We start from the raw sequence: 21,628 nt of genomic DNA, 5'->3' as shown, positions 1-21,628 counted from the left end.
TTGGCGAGGCGAAGCGCCTCTTGGACGCACTCTCGGTTGGGCTGAAGCACTCGCCCCAACAGAAGCTGGTGCTGCCTCTGACTCCGGCGGTGGCGGCTCTCTTCATTATCCGATTCGTCGTGGTCCTCCTCCTCCAGCGGCAGCTCATCATGACCAGGATCATGGTGGTGGTCGTGGACCTGATGAACCTTGGACCAAATTTCATTGTAGGATTGGCTTTGGACGGCGCGGGTGTACTCGTGGGTGAGAGTGGCGGAGGGCGATGCCTCAGAGCTCGTTCCTCCTGAAATTACGTCAAAAAATTGAATTCAATTACCAAATTGTCAAAAATTGAGCCAGACCCAGACCAATACCTTGCGACGGGGGAGGCGGATGAGAATGAGTATTGCCATTGGGAGCCGCTGCTGCTGCTGAGGAGGGTGACGACGACGACGATAATTTCAGAGAGAGACATTGCAGCATCCTCTCCAGTCACCTCTGTATTACAAATTTACAAATTTACAAGAAATGAAATGAATCGCAGTTTCCTCTTCTCCAACTGACACAAACCTAAAAATCTCGCTCGCAATCATACATAAAGTGAAAAGGCCTTGTCCTCACCTAGTGCTGAAATGCCGTTATATGTATGTAGACGAGAATTGCTATTAACAATCTAAATTTTTAGAGTGCAACAGTTGAACATGCATATATAACAGCAACCCAAAACCTACATCCAAATTCCAATTTATATTAACAATAAATAATGGTTTATATAACAAGAAAAACACTTCTCTTACATTCATCATCGTGTAAACGTTATCAAATAAAAAAATAATGCTTTATTCACTCATCGAACAGCTGATATATCTCTTCTCTTCTCTCTTCTCTTTCTCTTGTTTCATGTTTCAGCAAGCAAAGGAAACCTAAAAAAAATATAACAATTTCCTTTTTCTTTTCACAGAAGAAAAAAAAAACACCTATTTCACAAATATCACTCCTCCAAGTTTTTAATAATTTGGAGGATGCGATGCCATACGCACACAATGTCTTTTTATTTTGTTGCTTTAAATAACTGACTTCCCGGGATCACTGTAGAAGTTCCTTCCCCCATGATTGTTGTCAAGCTCATCTCTTTCTCAACTATCCGGTCCAGCTCCGTTACCACATTGCTCATGCTTGGTCGCCTCTCACTCAAAGCTTCCACACATCGCATGATCAACTGTATCAACCCTTCCATAGCTTCACCTGTGAAGCTATTCCCCAACCTCTCATCGATGATGCACGATACATTGCTGCCCTCTTGAATATTTTGCACCTTTATACAAGACCCAACAACAAAATTAAACAACTTTAGTTTAAGATTTTCACACATTAACAAGAAATTACAAACGTATTCAAGATTCAACAGTGATGTTGGCAAGTTGCAGCAATTAAACTTTTAACTATCATATTGTGTATAAACAATCACCACAGCAAGTAGTTAGTGTACCATTCCCGGTCCTCCACTATATGATATAGAGAAGAGAAGGCAATGTAAGCAAACATTTGAATGCATACCATCATATGACTAATGCATTCCAACAGTTGTAAAGACACACTAGCACATACCCATTCAACCATGTTCTGATTTGAGTCAGAAGATGCAAAATCTCTTGCTTCTCGCCCGCTCACTAACTCCAGGAGGAATACACCAAAACTATATACGTCACTTTTTTCTGAAAATCGTCTGAATTCTCTGACCCTGCAAAATTAAACAGAAATTTGGATAAAATGACAACTATTCTTAGCATTCACTTGAATGGTTATATAGAACACCGAGAACTAAGAGCAATACCCTTCAACCCCCCACCCCACCCCACCCCCTCACCCAACCTTATCCAACAAAGAGAGAAAAACAAAAACAAAGAGAGAGGGAGAGACTATTACTCTGGAGCAAGGAACATCTCATCAGCAGTCACTTGAGAAGACGAGCCTGCAATATCAACTCTTCCCAGGAAATTGCGAATTCCCGCATCAGCAACCTTAGCTATGAAGTTTTCATCTACAAGAACATTGGCTGTTTTAAAATCCTTGTGCACCAGACGGGGACTCAAAGAGTGAAGATGAGCCAAACCTGCAGACAGAGGAGCTAAATGAGTCCTAATAAATAGGAGACCATTGCTTCCAGACTTCTCACATAAAGAAGCAGGAACTTTAGAACATCTGAAAGTCCTACAGTTGCTGACAAAAGAATTTGACGGACCAATACTCATAACCGAATATTTTTTGTCTAAAGAGATGAAAACCTGATACCAGGAAAGCCACAAATGCTCACTGATTTTGCAGATGATCACCTTTAGCGGCCCCTTGAGCTATTGATAGGCGGTTCTTGAATTCTAGCTTTTCACGTGAATGCTGGCCAGTGCCTGCAAAGAAAAATTTGAAAAAACTCCATATGCTGAAATTTAGGCATTATAGATAAGGCAATTGATAAAACAAAAGGGTTTCGTACGAAATACAGTACTGCACGTATGATAATTCGACATGTATATCACACGAAGTTAAAGAAACCCTTATATGCTAAGTAGATATTTATATCACCAGCATAATTTTTGACTCACAAAATTAAAAATGGTGGCTGGATAGAGTTTTACCGTACAAGTGACTGGAAACACTTCCACTATGAAGGTACTCATACACAAGAAACTGTAGATTATTTTCTTGGCAGTAACCCAAGAGAGTAACAATATTCCGATGCTGAATAGCTGAGAGATAGTGTACCTGATATAATATTCTGTCCAGTTAGATAAACCATGATACACTGTTCAATGCAAAAACACAAATAGGAATTCAAAGAGAGAAAAAACTAAAGCATATACCAGTCCATCAAATTCATCAGGAAGAAAAGTTGTTAGGGAAGAAAAAACACTGATTCAAACTTACGACCAGAACCTGTACAAAGAGTATTTTGTTTTTTTTAAATTTTGTTCAAACAGCATATACTGGTCATTCTTCAAATATATATAAGCAGTTAATGCACAACCCCTATCACCCTAAAACAAACTCAAAATTATATATAATACTCGAATGCCATGAAAGAGAAAACCAATCTGTCAAGAGGCCTTGCAAATTCATTAACTTTTTTTCTTTCACCTGTAAGGTTAGGACAGTGATCACTACCTCATTGATAAATTCCTGACTAGCTGTTCCAGGTCGCTTTTTGATGGCCACAAGCATTCCATCCTGGAGAAATCCCATATAAACCTCCCCAAATTTTCCTTGCCCAATCAAATTTTTATCACTGAAATGTTTTGTGGCCAGAGACAGTTCTTCCATATGAAAACACCTTGTTTCTCGCATTGACAACTCAACCCCTCCATGTCTTCCCACTGCAAGTTATCAAAACAGATAATTGAAAGGCTGTTGTTTATGCTATACTAAGTGTGTTTCCCCTAGGAAGGAAACAAACATATGTGAAATAAGAGTTACCTTGAATAGAAGGATCAGAAGAACCCGTTTCAGAAGTTCTTGGAACACTCCTATTGCGAGATACACAGAACCATATGAGTATGATGCTTATCCCCACCAAAGTCACGGCTCCTGCAGCACCTCCTAGTATTGCTGCAAGAGACGCTGACATTTGGTATGTAACCACTTCAACTATGGGTAGTATTGTTGTAAAACGAATTATCATGCATTGAACCTGGAATCCAGAGGATACAAAACGCAGAAGATGATAATCTACAGAAGGTGTGCGTGGAAAGCAAGGGAATTTAAATCCATCAGATGTAACTATTTCTTTTCAATTCTTTATTTCCTTATTATTGGTCTTCCATCAGATAACTAGAAAACAGATTAGACAGCAAGTTGTGAGGGTGGGGATTAACTATAAGGGTGCAAAATTTCAATGATTACAACGACAACCGCAAAGCAATGGTTTTTGAAATCAAAGTCGAAGCAAAATCAAGTAAAATGTCATGCCAACGGAGTAGTAGTGATATACATTCAAAATGCAATAGAATAGAAATGCAGAGTAACATAGATAGAAACAAAGCATCATTGTATCATGGGGTTTAGGCAGCTGCAAACCTCTGGTCCTTGTCCCAGAAAAGTAAGGCAGCCAGTTGTCTAAATACTCGAGCTTCATTTGCCAATGGCAACACGAACGAACAGCCTCCCAAAACAACAACAACAACAACGAGAAGAAGAAAGGAAATTGCCACCCAAATCCAATTGAAATTTCATGACATGGAAAGTTGCAGGCAGGAGATATAATTATAGAAAGAAAAGAGGCATGTTTGAATGAAGGAAGGAATGAACGAATGGAAGAATATGCAGGTGGAAATCAAAATGTAAAGACAAGAGGAGAAGAGAGGAGAATCGGAGAAGCATCAATCCGGATTGTAATTTGGATTAAATTAAATTGAATGGAAATGCAATCAAATATTCAAATATCAATATCATAGTTGGATTGGATACAGACAATGCCGACAGAAAGTGACCTTGCGCCGACAACACTTGTACTGCTACTTCTCTCTCTTGAATTTTGACGATGGATATATAGTTCTAGTTCAATCAATCAAAGGGACAGACAGAAAACCCACCCACCCCCACCTCACCCCATGCAAATTCAATTTCAATTGCAAAGCAATCAACCCACCAAAGGTTTATGCTCAAGCACCAAAACAAAACATCAAATATGAGTCAAGCGTGAACCAGAATAACTGAATAAGAGAGACAGAGAGACAGAGGGACAGAGAGAGCGCGTGTCTGTCAGCCTCTGCATATGAGCACCCATAAAGGGCGTGAGAACATTTTTTATTTTTGTTTTTAAAATAAAATGAGAGAGGAAGAGAGTGATAGAGAGTGGGGGTGAAAAGTTTTTTTAATTTTTTTAATTAGAGATATGTTAGGATTACATGTAGGTGATACTTAAAAAAAAATAGTAAAATTTGGTTGTGTGAAATTATATTTATGCCTCATATTTTTTATTCATATTTTATTTTAATTAGATGGTTAAACTAATAATTTCATAGAATTTTAATTGATAATAAATATTTTATTAATTAATAAAAATATTTATTTTGGTCGATTATATATATTTTTTAAATGAATTTATTCTTTCCGTGTGCGTTTATTTCTTTTTTCTTTTTTTGTGTGGGCTGTAAAGCAGAATAATAACTGTCTGCTAATGCAAGTTGGGAACTTGAGAGAGAGACAAAGCGACTGAGGGAGGGGCCTCGTTTTGTGCGTGTACAGCAATTACAGGTGGGATTAGCGGCACAATAAAAACTATCTTCTGCTATGTCAAGCTCGTCATTTTATCCAACTTAATCACACAAAACAGCCACGTAAAATAATAAACTTGAAACTTAATTGTACAAAAAAAGACAGAAAGGCAAAGAACAATACAATCCCATCTTGACGGCAAATTTAAGACAATATACATTACGCAATACGTATACTCGTGTATATATTTACTTTTCCGTTTTTATATATAAAAGCATTCAACAAAGAATATTAAAAAGAGACGGAGAGAGAGAGGGAGTTGGGCTGGCCAGCTATGAGCTATGTTGACATGGCTCCTACTGAGCAATTAAATAATACATCAAACTAGTCTTAGATTAAACTATTGATTAAACACATATTAATTATATACAAACCTTAATAAGCGTTGTAACCTCTACGGTTCTCTATCTCTCGCTCTCCCTCCTGCCATTTTCATCATTTCCTTATTTCCGTTTGCTCATGTCGGATTTGGATCCTCTCCTGAGCCAATGGAGAGGATCATCCTCACCAAATATTGTGGGTCGTTGAATTTTTATCTAATGGTTACAAACATGAAGTCTCTTTAAAATTATAATAATTATAACTGTTGGATAAAAATTCAACGACCCACATGCTTGGTCAAAAGGATCCACTCCATTGGCTCAGGAGAGGATCCAAATCCGCTCATGTCATTTCTTCGTTTGGATCCTCATGATGGTTACTAACAAGTAATAAATATTATTATTTAAAAACTGGACATAGTTGCTTGCAGAGATGCAGTGCTTTGGTAAAGAGTTGAGGTTGCATTTTAAAATCAATGATAATATGAAGAATAGTTTAATTACTTATAAGTATATGAAAAATTTCTTAGTTTTTCTATGTGATTATTACTCTTAACACGTCACCTCATGTTCGACAATACGAGGTTAATACTTTCAACATGTTCCTTTCTCTTACATGTGACGAATTTTTAAGCTTAACACGTAGACAACACAAATCGAGTGACGTGGAGTATATGTGGTCGGTGGGCTTCACATGATGAATAATCTATTCTGATACCACGAAAAAAGTTGAGATTTTACTATAAAACCAGTTGACAATATAAAAAGTAACTCAATTATTTATAGACAAATGCCATATCCTATTTTTCTTTGACGTGGAACTAGTACTCTCAACATTCAGCTTCACTTATTAGAAAACAACATGTTTCACTTTTTTTTTTCTATTGGCTCTTGAACAAACAAACAAAGAAAAAAAAAAAGTCCGCAGCTCGAGCTTATGCATTTTATAGTATGAATATGATGAGTATGATTGGAATGTAACTTGTTTTATATACACGACTGGCGACTGCAAATGTTATGTGACACCAAAGCAGTATGAACCATAAAAAATTAACTAGTTATTATTGTCAACGCAGAAATTATTGGTGGATTCAATGATTTCTAATCTTTTAGTACTAATTGCAATGGAACCTTTGAGCTTTTTCTTATTTTGTAATTCTTTCTCATGCTATCGCAAGTCAAGCAATATTATGCCAATTTATGAATATTTAAATTGAGATATCTTTCGGCATTATAAAAAGAAAAATCATCGCTCATAGGCATTTGATATAAACATGTTTTATAGCGCAACCACAGTTTTCCTGAGAATTGAACAACATAGATTCAATGATCAATGTTCCATTCCATGCATTCCTCATATGAATTCATCTTATATAAAATTGGGAAGAAATTTATTGTGAAAAGGTAAGCTGTCAATATTGGATATCATACAACATTGTGATTAGAATAAAAGCAAGTGGTTAGTGTACCTTGTTCTGTTTCAGGCTTTCCCAAGGTGTACATATATTACTATAGAGGAGAGGAGAGAGGAGAGGAGAGGAGACTCAGGAGAGATTAGAGAGTGAGATATCAACATGTAGCTAACTGTGGGTTAAAAGACGAAAGACCGGAGTGGCTGAGACATCTAAGGACATGATTGAGTATTGTTGCAGGCAGCAGTCTATCGAGAAAGTGGAATTGCTCTGTAGTAATGGAACTAGGTCTTGAGAGGGAAGTAACTAGGAATGTAGAGCCAAGGCAGCAGCATTTGAAATTTTGAAGGGGAAAGGGCTAATTAAGCTCCGATATAATGCAGTCCGAGGTTGGATTTCGATTCGAGGTCACCAGCGGGAGATGCATGATTTTGCTGATTATCCTGCTTGCGCTTGGTAATTGTAAATATATAGAATCATGAACGTGATGTAAATGTGCTTTGCTTAATTCTCATTTTTTGTTTAAACTTGAAACTGCCGATTTTATCTAGTCAATAGAACATTGCATGCACGTGTGAATTACAAACACATATTCATATATACACGTGAAAATATCATTGTTATGGCTCATTCTGTGGTACATTTGAAGACAGAGTGATATTTGATTGATCTAAAAATTGGTCACTAAAAACATGTACGCATCTGGTACTTCTTGTAGTTGATTGTTCTTGTAGTTGATATTGGGGAGCAGACTGTTGTCCCGGAGGTTATCAGTAAGCATGACCATGCTAGTAGATATTTGATTGCTGGAGCAGTAGCAGGGGCAACATCACGTAGAGCTACCGCTCCTCTTGATCGTTTAAAGGTTATTTTGCAAGTACAAACAAAACGAGCTCGAATTATGCCAGCAATAAGAGAGATATGGGGAGAATGTGGCTTATTGGGCTTTTTTCGTGGCAATGGTTTAAATGTCTTGAAAGTGGCTCCCGAAAGCGCCATCAGGTTCTACACGTATGAAATGCTGAAAAGTTTTATTGTCCATGCTAATGGTGAAGAAGATAAGGCTAATGTCGGCACTGCAACTCGCCTTGTTTCTGGTGGCTTAGCAGGTGCTGTGGCACAAACTGTGATCTATCCCGTGGATCTTGTTAAGACACGAATCCTATGGATCTGTGTAGAGAAATATGGGTTCAGGAGGGACCCCGGGCATTTTATAAGGGTGTTGTTCCATGTTTGCTTGGGATGGTCCTTTGTGCTGGCATTGATCTTGCTGCTTATGAAACATTGAAAGATATGTCCAAGAAATATATTGTGCATGACAGGGGTAAGAATTTCATTTGCAAAGTAGTTTACTTTCCTCGTCATTTTTAGGCTCTAATTTTATTGTGTTTTGCCCTAATTCTGGCACTGTGTTATGTGGTGTAAGTGTTTTTTTTTTTTTTTTTTTTTTTTTTTTCCTGATTTTTTTTTTCTGTAGAACCTGGTGCTCTTGTGCAATTGGGGCTGCAGGTTGTCAGGACAAGGTGCATTGTGGAAACATCGATATCTTGTTGAATTGATTTTTTTGATATGTGTAACTTTCAAGTCAGTGTCTTTAAATTGACGCTAATTTTTTAACGTGTTTTCAGAATGCAAGATACACTGAATATAAAGGAATGAGTGATGTATTCAGGAGAACCTTCCAACATGAAAGGTTAAGAGGATTCTACAAAGGAATATTTCCTAATCTTCTTAAAGTAGTTCCATCTGCAAGTATTACTTATATGATTTATGAGTCCATGAAAAAGAGTTTGGATCTGGGATGAAAGAATTATGCAGTTCTAAGCAATGACCGGCAAGTAAGTTGCTGGCTGTAAAGTTGACAACGATATCATGATGAGTGAATATGTTGAATAAGGTTCCAAATTGAATAGGACAAATCATTTTTTTTAGTCATAGGCTAGTAGCATAGATAAGAGTGCTAGCATTAGGTTTCGTGAAAGGGCAAAAATAAGAGTGCTAGCATTAGGTTTCGTGAAAGGGCAAAATTGGCTTGCCCATATAGTTGGGTGTCCGAAAACTTGTATAAAGCCTTTTATGCAATGGGGCAGTGTTGTATTGTAACACCCCACCCCAAACACAGTGTGTAACTTGAGCATATTGTTATACCTTTGAGTCGATTGGATAATTTGAAGACCGGTGTCATGGTAGGTTTAAGAAGCCATTTGTGTCACTTGACAGTTGATTGATCAGATTGGTTGAGTAGTACTAGTTTTGATGGCTCATTGTTTCCTATCAGTTCTCTTTATTCTTGCTTGTGTTTTTTCTTCTGTCATCCGAAATATGTGTTAGGATAACATCTGTTTCTTTTTTTTTTTGTTGGCTTCAAATAAGATCTCTCTGGGGCCGTCGGCTCGGGCCTGTCTTCTATTTAGACGTGTGTGTAAGGTGGACTAATACAACATGGTTCTAGGATCACAATTTAACATGCATCATGATAATTACAAGAAGAAGATGAATGATACTAACCTGCACCGATTGGAGACATGGTGGCTTGAGTTCACAGGTTGTCTTCTACTTCCAGTACTTCAAAATGACTCTCTACCGTGAATAGGGTTTAGCGTGATTGAGAGTACAAGCGTATGGAAGCAGGGACTTAACCGTGATATTTATATCGTTAGGGTTTTTAACACACCCGACCTATCATTGGCTGTGAAGATTGACCCTATCTCTCTAGTGTTTAAGTCCCACCATGATTCTACATCTTCGTAATAAAATCTATCAGATTTCCTCTAGGTTAATTGCAAGGGATAAGACTCCATAATCCTTATTATATTAGGACTATCGGATCACTTTGGTTGCTAACAACTTGATAGACAAGTGGCTTACAACAAAATGATCCAATACAACATTCATTGTCATTCACAATCTTACAGTGTGCTCCTTGGGTTCTATTGGTACTTTGGTAGCAACTGTGACCATTTCATTTATATGTTTATAGATTGATACAGTGAAAGATATTCTGCTCGCCCTCTAACGAGTCTTCAGAATTCGAAATGAATATAATCGTGCTTTGTTCTCTAGTAGAGCCGGAAGGAATTACCTTCATTTGGGCATGGAAATTGGATATCCTAGTTTTGTCAACCCACTATGTCACATTTGTTGCGTAAAACTAAATTTGATTGAATAACTCACTAAATTTATGATGTTGGCATATTTTACAAAGAAACAATGATAATCTTCAAATTTTCCCAAGTTAAAGTGTATAAGATGAATTAGTATAGTTGACGTCACACCATTATGTAAGGATTAATTTACCCTCAGCTTAAACAAAATCAGAAAGTTTTCCTTTGTTTATTTTGTTCAACGTACTATAGATCTATAAACTTATCCCGTCCCATCCAAACTTTTGATTACCAAACACTCATGTATATATTGTGTCTTTAAAAAGTAAGGAAAACTAATGAAAATGACTTGAAAACCTTGAGTTTTAATCAAAATGACAAAAATGTATTGTAAGTGAATAGTACTATGAGTGACTTTTTAGAGTAAAAATATAATTTTCGTTAAATGTAAACAGTACCGATACTGTTTCGTTAAAACTCCCTAAAAAGTATCTCTATTGAGCTCTCTAAATGAATTCCTAACTATCTCATTTTACCAAGCAACAAAGGAGATTCCCGTTTGGAATGTGAAAGCCTACCACCATTTTATACCATATACGGATATACCCCCATTGACCAACGTCGAATTTAGGGCATTTCGTTGAGGAATAATAATAGGAAGACTGCAACTTAAAAGATTTTGCTAATACATTACAAAGAAGACCTACCAATACAATTCCCAAAATGCATAATACACCCTCTTTTTCTAGAGCTAATGACCATCATTCTCAAAGTGAAAAATAAAAGAAAAAGAAGGGCATCACGACTTTTTCAAGTGCTAATGAGAATTTTCCCTTTTCCTTTTCCTTTTCCTTTTCTCCTTTTGTATACATACAATTTATATATTCATTAAGACAAATGTCCTTTGCCATGAGACTATGACTTCATCGAGTCTTCATCGAGTGCGTCCAAATACCGCTGACTCAAGTCTTTCTTGTTTTATTAGAGAATTTTCCCTTTTTCTTTTCATTTTCTCCTTTTGTATACATACAATTTATATATTCATTAAGACAAATGTCCTTTGCCATGAGACTATGACTTCGGGCTTGTTTGGTATTGTTGTGCTTTGAAAAAAAGCTGCTGTGAGAATAAGTTGATGTGCTGTGAGAATAAGCGGCTGTGAAATAAATCAGCAGAGTGTTTGGTAAACTTTTTTGTAAAAATGCTTTTGGAAAAAAAAGCAGTCTGATAGTGGATATTTTCATTAAAGGAGCACTGTAGTTCCGTGTGCTTTGAAAAAAAGCCAGTTTTCCAAAGCTGCAAATAGCAGCTTCAGTTTTTTCCTTTGATTTCAGCTTATTCTTACAACAGCTTCCAAAATAAGCCTTTTTTTTTTTTAGTTTACCAAACACCTAAAACCCTCATAGCTTTTTTTCATGGGTGTTTTTTTTTAAGCACCTCACTCCCAAACCACCCCTTCATCGAGTGCGTCCAAATACCGCTACCTCAAGTCTTTCTTGTTTTATTAGAGTCTCTTGCCACACCTGCAGACGTTTGATAATTTACTTTTTTTAATTGTTTTAATTTTATTTATTTGAGATATTGTTTTTTCTTAAATATATTTTGAAAAATAATGAACTTATTAACCACCTTATATGTTTTTTTTTAAATCTTTAATAGAAGGACAATTTAGCAATATGATTGCTTCACCCTTTATACATAAACGATACAATGAAATTTTGAAGGGGAAAAAAAGTTATTAGGTAGAAAACAGCCATGTGGACGCCATAATAAATTTCTTTTCGAAAAATAATAAATTTGTAAGAAATAGTAATATTCTTATTTTTATGTTTATTAGCAAACTAATTTTTTTTAACAAATCATATTATCTACATTAAGTATTGAAATTTTGAAATAATGTGGTTCAAAACAAACCAAAATTTTGAAAGGATGAATATGATTCTTATTTATGTGTTTACTAGCAATTAAGTATTGAAATTGATTTTCATTATTGTTTCATATTTTTTCATGCTTAAAAAAAATCAAAATATAGGATTTCCAAGGAGAATAGGATCCTCTCCGGATTCTCTTTGTGGGGATCCGGATGATTAATCAATCGAGTCCGTTTATCGTACATTGTACGATTAGAAATTATATTGAATTTTGAATTTAAAATTAAATATAAATAGTACTTAACGAAAATTGACTGCACAATATACAATAAACGAACACAATTGATTGATCATCGGATCCCCACAAAGAGGATCCGGAGAGAATCCTCGTCCTTTCCAAGAAAGGGTTGTTTCTCTCATATATAAACTTTTATATATCCACCTTTCTCATAGTAAGTAAACATGCTCTTAGTTCTCATACATGCATACTTTTACGTGCAACGATGCTATATATGCGCCATAATACTATATTATCTATACATATATAGTGAATTACTAACGTGGAAGGTTTTTGTTTTAATTTTTTTCTAAAATTAAAAATTAAAAATTCATCCAAAATTAAAATATTGTGAATTACTTTAACTCCTTTTGGTTCAACTGTATTTTTTGAAGTTCTTGAAGGACAATTTATGGTATTTTGAATGCTTCACCATTTTATGGTGTTCTCTTTATATATATATATATATATATTGTAATCTATAAATATACATGATTTTAATTATATATGTTAGATCACATATCGTACATGGGAGTGGATCCTCTATGCCTTATATGTACATGCTCACCTCCATATAGCACGAGGCCTTTTGGGAGCTCATTGGCTTCGGATTCCATAGGAACTCCGAAGTTAAGCGAGATCGCTCGAGAGCAATCATATAATGGATGACCCACTGGGAAGTTCTGCTCGTGTGAGTTCACAGAAACAAAATTGTGAGGGCGTGGTCGGGGCCCAAAGCAGACAATATCATGCTACGGTGGAGTCAAGCCCGGGATGTGGTGGACCCCGGATCGGAATGTGACAATATATGTATGTATTTATGTTCTTATTCATGAAAGAAAGTACTATCAATATATGTATGTATGTATGTATGTATATATAAAGTCAAGCCATTTGTCTCGTGCCACAACAATAGGGTCGATGCCTATATTATAAAATTGTAGAATAAGATTATACCTATTTGGAAGCCCAATGGTTGCCAGAGATGGCCTGAAAATAGTCTGAAAGGTGACTGGTCAGCAGGAAAACTGGAAAACTCGCAGGAAACTGGGTAAGCTTTAAACGTTCATAACTTCTTCAATACTCAACGAAATCGAGTGATTCATAAACGAAAATCATATTTCTCGACGAGATGAAGATAATGATACATTTTTCGATGACCAACTCACCGTAGTTTGGCCGAAAAATGGCTCGACTCGAAAATAATTAACCACTTTCGAGTCGAGTTTAGCCTTATAGCTATATCGATGCTAAAGCAAACTGCATATATGCATTGCGCACTAGCCCAAAAGAATCAATGCGCATGCCTTTGATTAATTTGATTAGTAACTATTTTGCACCACTAGCTAGTGCAGTTTTTCCAGGAACGTCACTGAACATTCCAATGCAATTATGTATGATGATATACATATGTCAGCTACGTACCTAGACAGACACTTTGCATGAGGTATGCTACCTTTTATTGACAAAGAGTGCTGCATTAAAAACATAGTATAAATATAAATTAAAATGCAGAGATAAAGGATATTTACGAACAATAAAAAGGCGGTGCTGGTGTTGCAATTCCCTCCCTTGCTTGTTAGTTAATAGATCAGCAACTGCAAGGAAAAACTGAAACCGGAGACTAAGAGGATTTTGATCAACGCTTATAATAGGGGTGTGATATCCACACACCCCATTTTACTTCTCACACACTTTTTTAATTTTCGGTCATCAGATCGGATGAATTGAAGAAGATCAATAGACAAAAATTATTAAGGGTGTGTGGATAGCACACCCCCTTATAATATTAATAGCCTTCATGCACGCGCTTAATATTACTAGCCTTCATGCATGTGCGTAAGCGCATGCATAAAACATTTTTTGAATCATGGCATGCTATGCATGACTTACACGTTTTAAGTGTATTTATATGCGTAAATTGACAAAAGGAAAGCCAAATATTTGAAGTAAATGAATAATCTTAGATCATGCTAGAATAAACCCCTCATAAATGAATTAAAACAGCTGAATTTACATAATAAAATCAGTCTCTATAGAATTTACATTAAAAATAGAAAAAATAATATTTAATAAACAATTGATTGAATCACATTATTGCTAACCCATTGTGAGGCTAAGCTCACTCCCTTCCCCTTAGTGTAGATAATATAATTTGTTAAAAAAAACAATCATTTGACAACTAATTTAATCACATTATTATCCGTGTGCGAAAGACCATTTTTATAATCAGCATTACACGCTTCTTAAGATATTTTGAACGTGTTTAAAAATAGATAAAATAATATTGAATGAACAACTGATTGAATCACATTATTGCTAACCCATTGTGAGGCTAAGACCATCCCTCTCCCCCTTAGTTAGATAATATCGTTTGTTAAAAAAAAAACAATCATTTGACAACTAATTTAATCACATTATTATCCGCATGCGAAATACCTTTTTCATAACCCGTATTACACGCATCTTAAGATATTTTGAACATATTTAAAAATAGAGAAATTGAATCACATTATTGCTAGCCTATTATGAGGTATTAATTAAAAAAAACAGCACACAAAAATTAAATATTAAAAAAACATAGTTAAAATGATAAAAATACCCCTACCTTATTTGATGTATTATTTTGGGATGCCTTTGAAATTTTTTTGTTCAAATATTTTTGTTGAAGCTTAGTGACACAAAAAATACTATTAATTTTTTGTGTTCTCTTTACATACATACATATATATATATATATATATATATATATAAGATATTAAAATTAAAGTTGTTAAAAAGCTATATGTGGAAAAAATTGATATGCTTTTGGCTTCTCAATCACCATTATGCATGCCGAAGCTTCGTCTATCGTTTTCTCATGTCATCTTTAACTAATAAAATCTAGCTTTTTTGTATTATCGAGCATTTTCCCACCACATGATTACTCTATTTATTAGCTAGTATATATTACTTAACCACGTGGCTATCGTTTTCTCGCATGATCGACGGCCATACTAGCTTGCGTGTTTCGGGTTACTTTTGGTTTTCTCTTTTTACAAATCTTCCACGTCAACGGCAAAGCAAACAAATTATAAAAAAAGAAACTTTAACGAAAAGTATCTGGTACTGTTCACTTTAACGAAAAATTATATTTTTACACTAAAAAGTCAATCATAGTACTATTCACTTTACCCTTTATTTTGTTCTTATCATTAAAAATCAAAGTTTTCAAACATTTTTCATTAGTTTTCCTTATAAAAAAAGAACTTTAATAAAAAGTTTCCGCTATTGTTTATTTTAACGAAAAATATATTTTTATTCTAAAAAGTCAAACATGGTATTATTCACTTTAACCTTTATTTTATATTTATTGTTAAAACTAAAAGTTTTAAAGTCATTTTAATTAGTTTCCTTTTATAAAATGCATGCATGCATGCTTTAGCAAAGCTACAGTCGCCGACTCGCCAAGGAAAATTAAAAATAATGAAATGCTCATCACTTCTACATCCATCGCAGCTTGTTATAGCAACCAATATATAAAGTGGAAGATTAATTAAGGTGCGTTAATACATAATTATTCATGCATATTAATCAATGTTTGGCAGCATACACATAATCACAATTCTCTATGCTGTAGTTGCTAATTAAGTTGGTTGGATGGATATATTTACCGAAAAACTGAGTTTTAATTGATAGTTAATTCAATCGTCATCAGTTATAACATATAAGGAGGTGCCAGTTGCCATATGAGAATGGCCAGAACTTAATTAAATTGTATAACGATAAAATAATAAAAATAACTTAATGGAGTTGGGGACGTTATGGAAATGAACTTGGCACGGTTTTCTTATAAATGGATGCCGTTGCTCTGGTCCCGCGGAAATTCCTGTCCCTCACCCTCTCACCTCGTTCTCTCTCTCTCTCTCTCTCTCTCTCTCTCTCTCTCTCTCTCTCTCTCTCTCTCTCTCTCTCTCTCTGTTAGTTCTTTCTTTGAAATTCCCTCGACATTATCATTATTCCATCGATATTTCTTGTTCTGTATTATTCCCTTTCTAATTTTACTCATCTCCAGGAAAAGCTGCAGTATAATGTAGATTCTTCTCTTGTGTCTGACACAAAGATATCTATATATACAAGTCAGTTGGCAACTTGTCCGGCCGCCTCTTGGGAGAAACTAAGAGTTATTAGGGTCGATCTTTGGACGTAAATGTTGTGCTGCATTGTTCAAAGCTAGCTAGCAGCAGCTGGCCTTAACCAGCCTTTATAATCGGTCGAGTTTATTTGTTGACGAGATATATGAGAGCTAGCTGATCATTTAATAAGAAATTTTTGTTGATCGATCGAGAGAGAAAGAGACGAGAATTTAAGTAATTTGTTGTGTTATGTTATGAAAGCTAGCTAGCTAGGTAGTACAGCTGGTTCTTTTTCCTCAAAGTTCATACAAAACTAATTACCTGGTACGTAACCTACCTTCCAAATCAATATATACAAATATCTTTATTGATTAATTCCTCTTGTTCTAGCTTTGCTTGTATCTCTCTCTCTTAATGCTTCTAATTATTGTGGTTTTTGTTTTTTTAAACCGATCTAGCTACCTTAGAATCAGATCGAAATTACCTCATTCTTTTTTATTAATTAATTAATTAATTTTCTTGGCTTTGGGTTTGAAGGATAGTTTCGGTAGATATATAGAAGAATATATATATACACACATCATCATGTCATCTTCTGTGCTACTAGCACGAACTGGGCGACATCGGCAACGCTATGACAACAATTTCCGACTCGTTTCTGGGTACGTATGTAGCAATAGTATGCCCTTCTTTTCCATTCATTGCTTCATCAAATACTTTCGTCTGAGTTTCATTTAATTGGGGGTTTCTCTGAGTTTCATTTCACTCACATATATGTGTATATTTTTACTGTTGGCGCGTGATTTTTCGTCCCTTGTGTTAATCAGTTGCTGCAGCGTTATTAGTCAAGTTTCCATTCATGTGTCTTTCCTCTCGATCGATCGAGTGCGTTCAAATTGTAATACTTTAGAATTCGATGAAAGTAAAAAATAATCAAATTACTGATAATAAATATAATATATAGTAGGGATCACCAAAAGAAAATAAAAACAAAAGGTACCAAGTCCCAATTAACTAATAACCACCGGTAATACAATAGCAATATATATAGTTAGCTATATACACTTGACTTTGCTGTTTGATGGATGCATGCAAATTGTCTTCATCTCATAGGTCATATCAATTACAACTTACAATAAGGCATGACTTAACTTTCTTTATGTTTTTATATTTTGCACGATCTTTTTTGTCTCATTTACAGAATTCTTAATCACAAAATTATTATGATAATAGTAACCATCCTTTTTAATCATATTATGTAAATTACATGACGTGGTTGTTGACGTTTGATCTACATTTTTAAATTATGTAAATCCTAGAGTCTTATTTGATTGTCACATTGTATAATTTACAAATAAGATTTAAAACAACGATTACTTTAGCATTACCCTTACGTTTAAAATATATTATGGAAGGAATTCACTCTGGAATACTACGTACTCATAGAGCTAGGTCGTACTTGCACGTGTTGCAACAGATGCATTCCTTACCGGATAGCAGAAGACGATGGAGACGACCAATTTGGTGATATTGAGAACAGGATACAAGTTCTTATGGTTTCTTCACCAGATCGTTATGACAGAGTCTTCCCAAAAGTATGCATCCATCTTAATTAATTACTTCATTATTTCCAGATTAACTGATACTAATTCATATCGATCTGCTGCATGGTTTAATTAATTAGCTTCAAATGTGTGCGTGTGTGTGTGTCTGTGTCAGGGTGGATGGGAGGATGATGAGACTGTTTTAGAAGCTGCTTGTCGCGAAGCCTTTGAGGAAGCAGGGGTCAAAGGAACCCTAAGAGTACGTACTAATTGTGCTTAATTTTATTTGTATTTGGTTTGATGATTGTTAGGAAATTAATGATGAAGCATAAGAACCTTAACGTTATATATAACTGGTTTGTCTGTATATTTTTTCTCTCGATCAGGAAACTCCGCTGGGAGTATGGGAGTTCAGAAGCAAAAGTAGAGAGGAAATGTGCCGCCTCAGCATGGATGGAGGATGCAGAGGATACATGTTTGCGTTGGAGGTCACTCTAGAGCTTGATGCCTGGCCAGAGCAGCAAAACCGTGACAGAAAATGGGTACGTAATTAGTACTACGTACATATTTCTATAACATATTAATTATCTAAAGTAGAGACTTGATTTTTAATTATTTAAATTCTATGTGGAATTAATATGTACGGATATAGCTAAGCATAAAGGAGGCTTTTAGAGTCTGCCGGTATGAATGGATGCGCAAAGCGCTGGAGCAGTTTCTAAGAGTTATGGCAGAAGTTTCAATCTGTGATGATGATGATGATGATGATGATGATGATATTGATGAAGGTGTACAAGTGAAAGTTGTGGAGATGATGACGGGATCAGAAGATCAGATGAAAGGAGAGGAGCTGCCATCTTCGGATTCTACCCTACACCCACTGCCGCAGGCGGCCTCTTCATCAGATGTGGAGCATGTGGTGCCTGAATGTAAAATAATGTCGTCAAACTGCTACATAAAGCCTGCTTCTTCAAGTGCTAGTCAAACGGTAATATCAGTTCATTGTCATGGCCAAGGGGTTGCCATTGATGACATATGACTATATGATGTAAGAAGCATGATATATATACATATATATATATATATGTATGTATGTGTGTATATAGAGGGTGCGTGGTGGTATATGTATGTATGTATGTATGTATGTATATAGAGGGTGCGTGGTGGCCCTCAACTTTACCCCATTTTTTAGCTTTCGTCTCTAGATTCTCATTTTAGTTTTTTTCTGCTCTCCAACTTAACCATGCATTGCATTAGTGGTTCTTCTGTCAAATTCCTTATCTTTTTCGTCAAATTTAAGGGTATATTAGTCTTTCCGAGTCTGGATTGTAGGATTCCCACTATGTAAATGATATCCCTTGCCAGAATTAATTTTTCCCAGCCAAATTGATTTCAAAATTGTCCTTTTGAAATGCAATCTTCCCGCATTGCTGGCAATCGCTTATGCAAATTGACATGTATGATGTTCAATTTCTCTGCCTAGTAGCGACTCCAATCAGAAGCAGAAATGTTTCAACTTGATATAACTTTTAAACGCTTCTTCGTTAATTATAAATAATAGACATGCATATACAAAACTAAGTTCAACTTGATTTATGATGTTGATTGATATCTGATGATCAGTAGAAAGTTTCAAAGTTTATCTCCTCCTCCTCCAAATTCCAAAATGTATGCCACATATTATAACATCTATATCCCTAATTAAACTTAGAGCGGGTTTATTAGTTTTATTATGGCATCATGATTCAATAATGTATTGGCATGAAGAGAAAAACTCACACATGACATGCATTTATTAGAATAAGACACCACTTGATGATAATGGTGAACTCATTGCATATAAAACATTCTCTTCATGAGGCGGATCTAGCTGTTGAGGATGAGGTGGACGTGGACAGTGTTTGGTGTGACCAGTACGTAGACCAGTCACCAGAGCCAAGGAGGCAAATGAGGCAAATGAGGAGGTGGACTGGATGAGATATACTTATGTGTAAATTCAATTGGGTCAATCCATCATCAGCTCAACAGTCCCGAGCGGGAACAAGCAATAAGCTGTCAGTTGCATTCCCCATTTTCCATTTGGTCCCCTCCCTCACAGGCTGGGCTGGGCTGGGCTCTGTCCCTATTTAGTGCGATTTTTTGTTAATTAGAATTTAATTAAATAGAGGGTACTTCAATGCAAATCCAAATCCTGAAGGAAGGAACAGAAGTGCACAATGTCAAGTATACACTACCCATTGCAAATTTATCTGCCCTCTCGAGTCGAGTCCCATAAGTTATACTTCCATCCCTCCTCTTCCTGGAAGTTGCATTGGCGCAAGTGCCTACTTCATCTCCACTCTCCGGAATTATGTCCGTGGAATCCACGTACAGCCACCTCCCGCGTCCAAAACGTGTGCGCGCCCTTCTAACCTCTACGGCTTTTGTCTCCCGCCTCTTTCTCTGGTTGCTTACGTAATGTAGTAGGTATCCAGGCGCCATAATCCCATTGATTACATAAAAAAATTAAATGAATGATAGTCAATATTAAATAAGGAAAACTAATTAAAATGGTTTTAAAACTTTGAGTTTTAATAAAAATGACAAAATAAAGGGTAAAGTAAATAGTGTTATGATTGACTTTTTAGTGTAAAAAAATGATTTTTCGTTAAAGTAAACAATGCCGGGCTAAGCAAATTGAGAGCAGCAACCCAAAATACAATGGGAGGCCTACATAAGCTTAGACCCAAAGGTAGCAGAAAATAGACAATAAAAAAACCCTAATCTCTACCATCAAATACCACATTGCCGCTGCCGTCACATCCTCAAATGAAGTCAAACTCTGAACCGAGAAAGTAGACACCAGAATCAAATCTCCTTCACGAACTCCTACAAATATATACAAACAAAATAACATATGGGAAAAATATATACATAGCATAGCACAGGCCTCTCATCTCTGCTGCAATTGGTGACAATTAAATGACATTGTTTGGTTTTAATTACTGTGGTGGGCCAGGGCATCATCGTATAAGTATATCCAAGGTACAAGAGGGAAAATATATACATAGCATAGCGCAGGGCCTCTCATCTCCGCTACTGGTGGTGCGGACGTGGACGCACTTAATGCATCTCCGACAAATCGCTTCGCCTTGTTGCTCTCGATTCGCGACAGTCTCACCTGAAATGTATTGCTTTGCTTTAATAATGGAAATGGAGATAATTGCAAGAAGAAATTACATTATGTTTGGATGAATAAATTTAAGATTATTAAAAAATTTAAAATGATGAAAATTGAAATGACAATATTTTATTTTCTAAAATTTATGAATTTTCTTGTTTGGTTAACAAAAAAAGAAAAGAAAAAGGAATTGTATACGAAATTTGTTATTTTTAAACTCTCAAATATAGAAATTGGGAAATGACACCTATTTATATGAAATTTAAACTTGGGAATTGAAGGCCTAAATTCCAAGTTATTTTCAATGCAGAAATTCTAAATTTCTATATTTATAAATCAAAATAAGGGAAATAGTGTATGTCAATTTATAAATTATGACTTTAATCCAAATTCCAAATTTATTTCCCTCATCCAAACATAATGTTAGGGTTTCCGCTTCCCTATGCAATGAACTTATACACTTTTATCGAATTGTCATATAAACTAAAATTTTAAGCTATTTGTCATACCAACTTTTTAAAATCATTAATTTGTCATCTCATCTTAACGCCGTTAAGTTTTCTATCTAAAATAAATCA

At 35.5% G+C, this 21,628-nt stretch overlaps 3 protein-coding genes and 1 pseudogene across 6 annotated transcripts in view; 2 read left to right on the top strand and 2 right to left on the bottom strand.

Moving 5' to 3' along the window:
• Positions 1-610, bottom strand: part of LOC126634553 (UPF0496 protein At3g19330) — a 2,620-nt gene extending 2,010 nt beyond the window's left edge. The window contains exons 1-2 of the mRNA XM_050305072.1: positions 354-610; positions 10-283 (exon numbers count right to left, since the gene is read on the bottom strand). Of these exons, the coding sequence (XP_050161029.1) occupies positions 10-283; positions 354-462 (383 nt within the window). The 5' untranslated portion in view covers positions 463-610. The remainder of the gene's footprint in view (positions 1-9; positions 284-353) is intronic.
• A 97-nt stretch (positions 611-707) lies between these two features.
• On the bottom strand, positions 708-4,707 carry LOC126634547 (nodulation receptor kinase-like). 3 transcript variants are annotated; one of them, XM_050305064.1, is made up of 8 exons: positions 4,048-4,707; positions 3,448-3,801; positions 3,139-3,347; positions 2,613-2,739; positions 2,313-2,384; positions 1,906-2,092; positions 1,588-1,720; positions 708-1,294 (listed from the first exon to the last, which is right to left on the bottom strand). In XM_050305064.1, the coding sequence occupies exons 2-8, from the start codon at positions 3,650-3,652 to the stop codon at positions 1,031-1,033; spliced, it is 1,197 nt and encodes a 398-aa protein (XP_050161021.1). In that variant the 5' UTR covers positions 3,653-3,801; positions 4,048-4,707; the 3' UTR covers positions 708-1,030. The 3 variants fall into 3 exon arrangements, with proteins under 3 accessions (XP_050161021.1, XP_050161020.1, XP_050161022.1); XM_050305063.1 differs by having other exon boundaries at positions 3,448-3,661; XM_050305065.1 differs by having other exon boundaries at positions 3,448-3,661; positions 4,461-4,707.
• A 2,649-nt stretch (positions 4,708-7,356) lies between these two features.
• LOC126582486 (calcium-dependent mitochondrial ATP-magnesium/phosphate carrier protein 2-like) lies at positions 7,357-8,737 on the top strand (annotated as a pseudogene).
• Positions 8,738-16,087: 7,350 nt separating this feature from the next.
• On the top strand, positions 16,088-19,266 carry LOC126634550 (nudix hydrolase 13, mitochondrial-like). Of its 2 annotated transcripts, none has more exons than XM_050305069.1 (6): positions 16,088-16,670; positions 16,889-17,008; positions 17,824-17,941; positions 18,066-18,149; positions 18,277-18,432; positions 18,543-19,266. In XM_050305069.1, exons 2-6 carry the CDS (start codon positions 16,932-16,934, stop codon positions 18,927-18,929), a joined length of 822 nt encoding a protein of 273 aa, XP_050161026.1. In that variant the 5' UTR covers positions 16,088-16,670; positions 16,889-16,931; the 3' UTR covers positions 18,930-19,266. The 2 variants fall into 2 exon arrangements, with proteins under 2 accessions (XP_050161026.1, XP_050161025.1); XM_050305068.1 differs by having other exon boundaries at positions 16,884-17,008.
• The last annotated feature ends 2,362 nt before the right edge of the window (positions 19,267-21,628 follow it).

This window comes from Malus sylvestris, chromosome 9 (genome assembly GCF_916048215.2).
Source record: "Malus sylvestris chromosome 9, drMalSylv7.2, whole genome shotgun sequence".
NCBI lineage: Eukaryota > Viridiplantae > Streptophyta > Magnoliopsida > Rosales > Rosaceae > Malus > Malus sylvestris.
The sequence above is the reverse complement of the archived record's forward strand: the minus strand, read 5'-3'. Positions and strand labels throughout refer to the sequence as shown.